This window comes from Tachysurus vachellii, chromosome 16, assembly GCF_030014155.1.
Source record: "Tachysurus vachellii isolate PV-2020 chromosome 16, HZAU_Pvac_v1, whole genome shotgun sequence".
Lineage (NCBI taxonomy): Eukaryota > Metazoa > Chordata > Actinopteri > Siluriformes > Bagridae > Tachysurus > Tachysurus vachellii.
Window position 1 is genome coordinate 21,143,183 of NC_083475.1, and position 10,000 is coordinate 21,153,182.

Consider the following 10,000-nt stretch of genomic DNA (forward strand, 5'->3'; position numbering starts at 1 on the left):
ACAGAGAGAGAGACAGAGAGAGAGATAGAGAGAGAGAGAGAGAGAGAGAGAAATAAAGCAGCTGTTCAGCCACAATCTCTGCTCACAGGAGTCACTTAAGTGGGCTGTAAAATGAGCTCCATTAGAAGAGCGTCCATCTGTCCATACACACTCTCATCACATTCATTTCCACTCTCTCAGCTCTCCCTCCTGCACAAAGACAATGTCAAAGACGTCCATCTGACAGCCTCCGAGCCGACGTCCTCCTAACACCGTCCAGCAAAGACACACAAACTAACAGGGACGAGTCGCTGAACATGAGCAGCTCCAGAGAGACGCGTCTGTTTCCTCCATCAGGATCAAGATACAAACTCTGTTCAATCTGTGCTCAGTCCACACACACAACATACACAACACACACACACACAACATACACAACACACATACAACACTCACAACACACACACAACACACACACAACATACACAACACACACAGCACACACAGACAACACACACACAACACACACACACACAACACACAGAAGTCACACAACACCCACAACACTCACACAACATACACAACACACACACAACATACACAACACAAACACAACACACACAACACACACACAACACACACACACATGCCTCCATCCTCCCCATAGTTACGACATTAAGAAGTTTCTCTATTTGATGATGAATGATTGTATATTAGCAGATCGTTGCTCAGCTGCACAGCTGTGTATTAAAGTGTAAGCCGTGACGTTCAGTTCAATATAAAATGTTGATGATGTAACAGAAATGAAAGGACGTCACTCACCATGTTCCATTTGGGGAAGAGGAAGTCGCTCCCCACGTACTCGAAGTAATGAGCAAATCCCTCTTTAATCCATACGTCATCCCACCACACGGGAGTCACCAGGTCTCCTAACCACTACACACACACACACACACACACACACACACACACAACACACACACACACAGCTTTAGAGTTTGATCTGAAATCTTCTGCACATTCAGGACAAAAGCAGTTTCACCAGGTGGAGCTTTTTTTAGCAATGATTAATAACCAGACAATAACCTATACTGACACACACACACACACACACACACACACACACACACAGCTAATTTCTCCATTTATGCTACTTCCCATGCAGGCACTCGGCCAAACTGAGTGTAAATGGACTTGGAGAGAGAAAGTGGTCTCTCTGTGGTGGATTTCCTCCATCTGGATATTACAGAGAGTCTAAATGATGCTTTATATCATGTATCACTTTATTATGTGGCAGTAATAATGAGGGAAAGTGAGAGCTGATTAGCATTGAGAGATTGTCTCAGGATCTCATTCAGGGTTCAGTGTGACAGAGAGACAGACGCTGGCTTTGCTAAAACACCTCATTAGAAGAAACACGGCTGATGCCTGATGGTTTGATGAGATCCGATGGTGTCCGTGTTGTCATAAAAACACACACCTCGCTGCATGCAGGTGGATCTCTGACAAGTTGCTCTTCTGCTACGTCGCAGCTTGGTTTTGCTTCCCTGACTACAGAGTCGAAAACTCAGAGGAACTTCAAGAAATCCACCAATTCTACTTTAAATCACAGTGTCGGGTTAAATATGAGAGAAAAGGCTGAGAGCAGATGAACTGTGTGAGAAAGAACAGAAAGGAGCTCACAAACAGACTAGTGTTACTCTGTAGAGCTCAGAATCAGACTGTATCAGACTGTATCACTGTATCAGACTGTATCACTGCATCAGACTGTATCAGACTGTATCACTGTATCAGACTGTATCAGACTGTATCACTGTATCAGACTGTATCACTGTATCAGACTGTATCAGACTGTATCAGACTGTATCACTGTATCAGACTGTATCAGACTGTATCACTGTATCAGACTGTATCAGACTGTATCACTGTATCAGACTGTATCACTGTATCAGATTGTATCACTGTTTCAGACTGTATCAGACTGTATCACTGTGTCAGACTGTATCACTGTATCAGACTGTATCACTGCATCAGACTGTATCAGACTGTATCACTGTGTCAGACTGTATCACTGTATCAGACTGTATCACTGCATCAGACTGTATCAGACTGTATCACTGTATCAGACTGTATCAGACTGTATCACTGTATCACTGTATCAGATTGTATCACTGTATCAGACTGTATCACTGTATCAGACTGTATCAGACTGTATCAGACTGTATCAGACTGTATCACTGTATCAGACTGTATCAGACTGTATCACTGTATCAGACTGTATCACTGTATCAGACTGTATCAGACTGTATCACTGTATCAGACTGTATCAGACTGTATCACTGTATCAGACTGTATCACTGTATCAGACTGTATCAGACTGTATCACTGTATCAGACTGTATCAGACTGTATCAGACTGTATCACTGTATCAGACTGTATCAGACTGTATCACTGTATCAGACTGTATCACTGTATCAGACTGTATCAGACTGTATCATTGTATCAGACTGTATCAGACTGTATCAGACTGTATCACTGTATCAGACTGTATCAGACTGTATCACTGTATCAGACTGTATCAGACTGTATCACTGTATCACTGTATCAGACTGTATCACTGTATCAGACTGTATCAGACTGTATCACTGTATCACTGTATCAGACTGTATCAGACTGTATCACTGTATCACTGTATCAGATTGTATCACTGTTTCAGACTGTATCAGACTGTATCACTGTATCAGACTGTATCACTGAATCAGACTGTATCAGACTGTATCAGACTGTATCACTGTATCAGACTGTTTCAGACTGTATCACTGTATCAGACTGGATCAGACTGTATCACTGTATCAGACTGTATCACTGAATCAGACTGTATCAGACTGTATCAGACTGTATCAGACTGTATCACTGTATCAGACTGTATCACTGTATCAGACTGTATCACTGTATCAGACTGGATCAGACTGTATCACTGTTTCAGACTGTATCAGACTGTATCACTGTATCACTGTATCAGACTGGATCAGACTGTATCACTGTTTCAGACTGGATCAGACTGGATCAGACTGGATCACCTGACGGCCTGTCAGAGCTCAGTCATGTCTGTGTGTTATCAGAAGGAGGACAGAGTGTTTAAAGTCTGGAGCTCAGCCTCATGTGAGTTATTAAAATGAGGACAGTGTTTAGTGTACAGCACAAAGTCAGACTGCATGAGGAAGCATTCATATTTATTTTAATCTGTCACTGGGTATAACAGTTATATACAGAGAGAAATATATTACACTACATCTCTCTCTCTCTCTCTCTCTCTCTCTCTCTCTCTCTACTTAATAGTTGAGGAAATCAATATGTCAACATGTTGGAGGGCCTGTTCTCTAATTCCCTCTCCGGGTGCCAAGAAGAAGATGAATGGATTCTCAAAGTCTCTCTCTCACTGAGAGGGAAATAATTATGAGCCTGAAAAGTGTGTGGGTGTGTTTGTGGGTGCTGCTAATCAGGATGGTGCTGAAGCTCTTTCCAACTAATACATCCTTATTAACAGTCTGTTCACCATCACTTATCCCAGATGTTCACCATCACTTATCCCAGATGTTCACCATCACCTATCCCAGATGTTCACCATCAGCTATCCCAGATGTTCACCATCTCCTATCCCAGATGTTCACCATCACCTATCGCCACATTCACCATCACCTACCCCAGATGTTCACCATCACCTCTCCTAGATGTTCACCATCACCCATTGCCACATTCACCATCACTTATCCCAGATGTTCACCATCACCTATCCCAGATGTTCACCATCACCTCTCCTAGATGTTCACCATCACCTATTGCCACATTCACCATCACTTATCCCAGATGTTCACCATCACTTTTCGCCACATTCACCATGACTTACACCCACTTTTTACCCTCACATATCACACTTATTAAAACAAAACAATTGTGTGTGTGTGTGTGTGTGTGTACCTGATGACAGATCTCATGCACCACCACCATGGTGAGATCCATCTGGTAGGAGAAAGACGAGACTTCAGGATCCAGCAGAATTTTCTGCTCCACAAACACACTCAGACCCCAGTTCTCCATCGCTGCGTACGGGTGTTTTGGTACAGCTAGGAGATCTGCGTGCACACACACACACACACACACACACACACACACACACACACACACACACACACACACAAAGCCCAGAATTCATAAAACACAAATCACAAAAATAAACACACCAAGTGTGTGTGTAGTGTGTGTTAACTGCAGTGTGTGTGTAAGGAGATGAGGTGCAGAGTGTGAGTTCAGCTCAGTGACCTCTGCAGGATCTATGAACCGAGTCAGAGGTAAATCAGTATTAATAACCACCTGTGTGTGTTTCTGCCCACCAGGAAAGGTTACATCCATTCATGATAAAGACAACACACACACACACACACACACACACACACACCTGCAAGATGACGAGCGCATCACTAAATAATCCTGTAGAATTGACTTTTCCTTCTGTAACCCCATCTGCAACCCACACAGAAGCTACACAGAGGAATTCTGGGTAAAAATGTCCAGAATACACCTCAATATAAATCATGTAACATTCCACACTGCTGGAATCATCAGAACCTTCATGAACGTGAGAGAGGAAGAGGATGGATTTCAGACGTTTCAGCTCTTTATTCAGTTTTTTCACTGCAGTTTTTTAAGTTCAGCTAAACATGATGAAGAACTGTCACTTGACTAAGACAAACAAAAGAGTGTAAAAAATCTTAACTGTAGTTCTGTGGTGCAGATAAACAGCCGTCTGAATCCGGCTTTACATCAAACACTTAATTCCCTCTTTATACCAAACAACATCCCACAAATAATTCAGCTTCCTTTAGATGTTGGCCGACTCAAAGCCGGGGTTACTCTGGGGTTTAGTCTGATCATTAACAAGGCTGTTTAATTAGGCGCTCTAATTAAATGTAAATTAAAAATGATCATTAAATTACACACTCATACACATACAAGGTTCAGAGTTAGCTGAGTAAATATCAAACATTTACGTGTATTAAATCAGAAAGAATTCCATTTTAATTTTGCTTTTGTCATTTAAATACTGTTTCTCTATCAGCCAATCAGAGTCCAGAATCTTTAATTAAGCATGCATGTTAAAAGCATATGTGTGTATGTGTGTGTGTGTGTGTGTGTGTGTGTGTCTGTGTTTGTGTGTGTTTTTGTGTTTGTGTGTGTTTGTTTGTGTGCGTGTGTTTGTGTGTGTGTGCTTGTGTGTGTGTGTGTTTGTGTGTGTGTTGGTGTGTGTGTGTGTGTTTGTGTGTTTTTGTGTGTGTGTGTGTTTGGGTGTTTCTGTGTGTGTTTGTTTGTGTGTGTGCTTGTGTGTGTTTGTGTGTGTGTGTTTGTTTGTGTGTGTGTTTGTGTGTGTGTTTGTTTGTGTGTGTGTGTTTGTTTGTGTGTGTGTTTGTGTTGGTGTGTGTGTTTGTGTGTGTGTTTGTGTGTGTTTGTGTGTGTGTTTGTTTGTGTGTGCTTGTGTGTGTGTTTGTGTGTGTGTGTTTGTGTGTGTGTGTGTTTGTGTGTGTGTGTATATGTGTGTGTTTGTGTGTGTGTGTTTGTTTGTGAGTGTGCTTGTGTGTGCTTGTGTGTGTGTTTGTGTGTGTTTTTTTGTGTGTGTGCTTGTGTGTTTGTGTGTGTGTTTGTGTGTGTGTGTGTGTGTGTGTGTGTGTGTGTGTTTGGTAACATTGTGTAGATATAGAGAACATTGTGGCTGTTAATAACTGGACAATAAGTGGACATTCGTTCTGGGTTTATGAGGATGTTATTAAGAGCATTTTAAGGCCAGGACATTCACTGTGATCCACCATCATGTCCATTTAGAGAGAGAAGAGGAGAGAAGGAAGAAGGGTGAGAGAGATTTACACAGCATTCGTTCGCCGAGACTGATAGCGAGAGAGATTGAAGATAGTGAGGATAATCTCCTGGCCCAGCCAGTGGCCTTGTTCACGCCTTCTGCACCACTCAAACACTTCATCACCTTCAAATCAAAGGCCCTTGAGGACAAATGACCCATACGCCGTTAGGCGCTGACTCACAGGCTGGGACTTGGAGGTCACCCAGGATCAGGGCTTCTCTTAACGAGGACATTTACAGGAAGTGATGCGGTGTGTGGATGTAGCTGCTGAAATGGATGATTAAAAGCTGAAGCCTGAAGCCATCTTCAGTCCTGAGCTAAATGAGCTTCTGCAGCCTCAGTGTGTGTGTGTGTGTGTGTGTGTGTGTGAGACATGTGCGTGTTCAGCTCAGACATGTGGTGTAATTATAAAGAGCTTCCAGGTCATGTCCTCTTCCTGATCCTTCCCTGCTGGGAAACACAAACACACATCACTGTGACGTCTCAGCAGGACAAAACTGTCCAGAAAAAACGTGTGAGAGACTTTTTTTTTTGTGTAAAAAGTCAGAACGAGACACAGTGGGGCAGGAGTTCTATCATGGTAGTCTGTCTGTCAATAAAAAATCTCCTGTGTGTGTGTGTGTGTGTGTGTGTGTGTGTGTGTGTGTGAGGTTCAGTGAACAGTAACACAGACTGAAAGAACCTGGTTGTGTTAAGGTGCACTGAGCGAAGGCGCAGGTCAGGAGAGACTATTTTTATCCAGTTTGTTTTGCACCACCTCGTTATAGGTTTGTCCTCAGTTCCCAGAGTTCCCAGAGTTCCTGACTCATCAGACAACGCTGCGATGTGATTGGCTGAGAGCTCACAACCAGCGTGTTCTTCTCAGGCCCTTTGGGACGAGCCAATTTGAACAGAAATAACCTGCAGAGTGACAGGACCTCCAGTCCCATATTCTCTCTCTCTCTCTCTCTCTCTCTCTCTCTCTCTCTCAGTCTATCTCTTCTCTTTCACCTCCACTCCTCCATTATCACTCCATGTCTCTCTCAGTCCGTCTCTCACCATGACTACGAGCACAGAAAGAGTAACAGAAATTTAACATATAAATAATTTAGTTTTGGTATTTTGTCTCTTGTCCCTCTGACATTTTACTCTGACAGACAGGAAGTGATCCCGGAGTGATTATTAAACACGTCCCATACTGTCATCTCTTTGACACCGCTCTCCTCTCTGTCATCAATCACCATGACAAAATTCATTTTATCTTCATTCCAAAGCCAATATTCAGCAGAAACCTGAGAGTGAACAGTGTGTTTCCTCACACCAGGACAAATTTGACCGAGTTGTTTGTGTGTGTTTGTGTACATGTGTGTGTATATGATGGGAGACTTGAAGGGAGCCAAAACTGTGATATGTCACTGAGTAACAAAACACTCAAAAGTGTGAGATAAACAAACACAGTGTCGATTAAGGACACGTGTGACATTCGCTCTCTAACAGTGTGTGTAACCTGTGTGTGTGTGTGTGTAAGTGTGTGTGTGCAATGATTTTAAGCCTTGGCGTGGTGTTAACCTTCATCACACACATGATGGCCGTGCGACACTTTCACACTGCATCTCATCTCTCTCACTCTTTCTGCAAAACCCTTCAGATTTATGAGTCTCGTTACCATGGTGACGGTCTGATATGAAAATGTCCTCCGTACATCCAACCTTGAAGAGTGGAATGAGTTCAATAAAAGATTCTCATCATCTTCAGAACGTTTCTTTTTTATTATTAGAGCCTCGTCCTGCCGCTCGGCCTGAGAAAGACTCGATGATAGAAATCGGACCATCACAATAAGTCACAGCTACTGAGGCAGGAGGGAAGCTGACAGGAAGTGGAATATTAGCAAAGACATGTCACTGGATCTTCTTTAGTGAGGACTGATGGGAATTTCTACACGACCTTTTAAAGCTGAAATGTAAATGATGTCGCAGAGGGACAGAGTGACATTTTATAATGTCATTATATAATAAATAATAATGCTGAATAACTGGACATATTCTATTACTGATCCTTACAGAGGTGAAACACCATGTGACTGAGAGAGAAGCAAAGCAGGTCCATCGTTACACACCAGCATTCACCATCAAACACCAACAGTCATCATTAAACACCGACATTCACCAATAAACACTAACATTCACCATTAAACACCGACATTCACCAATAAAGACTAACATTCACCATCAAACACCAAAATTCACCAATAAACACCAACATTCACCATTAAACACCGACACTTATCATCAAACACCAACAGTCGCCATTAAACACTGACATTCACCAATAAACACTAACATTCACCAATAAACACCAACACTTACCATCAAACATCAACGTTCACCAATACACACCAACATTCACCATCAAACACCAACGTTCACCAAAAAACACCAACACTTACCTTCAAACACCAAAACGTACCAATAAACATCAACATTCACCATCAAACACCAAAATTCACCATTAAACACCAACGTTCACCATCAAACACCAAGGTTCACCATTAAACACCAACACTCTCTATTAAACACCAACATTCACCAATTAACACCAACGCTCTCTATTAAACACCAACATTCACCAATTAACACCAACACTCTCTATTAAACACAAACACTCTACAACAGACACCAACATTCACCATCACACACTTATTAAGCAGATCATTTATCCCACAGAAATCCTACAGTTTTTACTGAATCTTCTACTGAAATATTATTAAAGGTGAGGAACAATATGGAGGTATTGATTGGAATGATTCAGTCGAGGCTGGTGTTTGTTTCTCGACTTAATGACATTTTGACATTATTTCCTTCTCAGTATTGAAGTTAGCTGAAGGTTTTCTATTTTGCATCATTAACTCTCAGAGTGACAATTTCTTTACTGTGATCCCGTTAAGATGCCAATTAAAGACTTAATTAGCTTTTAGACGACTAATTGGTTTGACATTTCACAGGCAGTGTGTGAGGCGTCGGCTCTCTCAGAGGACACCAGCTGAAGTGTTAGAGTCAGACGTCAAGTTAGTGTCAGTGTAACAGTAGAGATGGAGAAGAGACTCCTGAACATCACACACAGCTCACACTCTACTCACTCCATCACTCTGCCCTTTATTAATCACCGCTATTTCCTCTTTCTGCCTCCTGACCATCAACAACACGTCAAAAAACAAATAAACAGGATGGATGACAGGAGAGAACGAGAGGAAGACAAGACTCTATCTGTCCTGCAGGATGTGATGAAGACACTACGAGATCAAAATCTACAATCAGTCTACAATTTCCACTTCCTGTCACTTCCATACTCCTAATTACAGCCAGAGTCGAACTCTACTACACTACAGGCCTGACTTACACACTGCACAATCACACACAGGGCTGAAGAATGCTGATGCTTCATAGAGAATGTTGGTGTTTAATAGTGAATGTTGGTGTGTATTTGTGAATGTTAGTGTGTGATGGTGAATGTTGGTGTTTGCTGGTGAATGTTGGTGTGTGATGGTGAATGTGTTTGATGGTGAATGTTGGTGTGTGATGGAGAATGTTGGTGTGTAATTGTGAATGTTGGTGTGTGATGGTGAATGTTAGTGTGTGATGGTGAATGTTAGTGTGTGATGGAGAATGTTGGTGTTTGCTGGTGAATGTTGGTGTGTGATGGTGAATGTGTTTGATAGTGAATGTTGGAGTGTGATGGAGGAGAATGTTGGTGTGTAATTGTGAATGTTGGTGTATGATGGTGAATGTTAGTGTGTGATGGAGAATGTTGGTGTGTGATGGTGAATGTGTTTGATGGTGAATGTTGGTGTGTGATGGAGAATGTTGGTGTGTGATGGTGAATGTTGGTGTTTGATGGTGAATGTTGGTGTGTATTTGTGAATGTTGGTGTTTGCTGGTGAATGTTGGTGTTTAATAGTGAATGTTTGTGTTTGCTGTTGAATGTTAGTTAATGTAAATGCAGTAAAATGTGGGATAGCTGAGCTTAATGATGTTTAATGAAGAATGATGGTGTTTGATAGACACTGTTAGTGTTTGATGGTGAATGTTGGTGTTTAATTATGAATGTCGATGTATGATTGTGAATGTTGGTGTTTAA

At 41.9% G+C, this 10,000-nt stretch overlaps 1 protein-coding gene across 2 annotated transcripts in view; it reads right to left on the reverse strand.

Moving 5' to 3' along the window:
• The window catches only part of LOC132859356 (thyrotropin-releasing hormone-degrading ectoenzyme-like), a 44,497-nt gene that overhangs the window by 25,611 nt on the left and 8,886 nt on the right, over positions 1–10,000 (reverse strand). For both annotated transcript variants that reach the window (XM_060890083.1, XM_060890082.1), the window contains exons 5-6: positions 3,958–4,112; positions 802–915 (exon numbers count right to left, since the gene is read on the reverse strand). In XM_060890083.1, the coding sequence (XP_060746066.1) occupies positions 802–915; positions 3,958–4,112 (269 nt within the window). The remainder of the gene's footprint in view (positions 1–801; positions 916–3,957; positions 4,113–10,000) is intronic.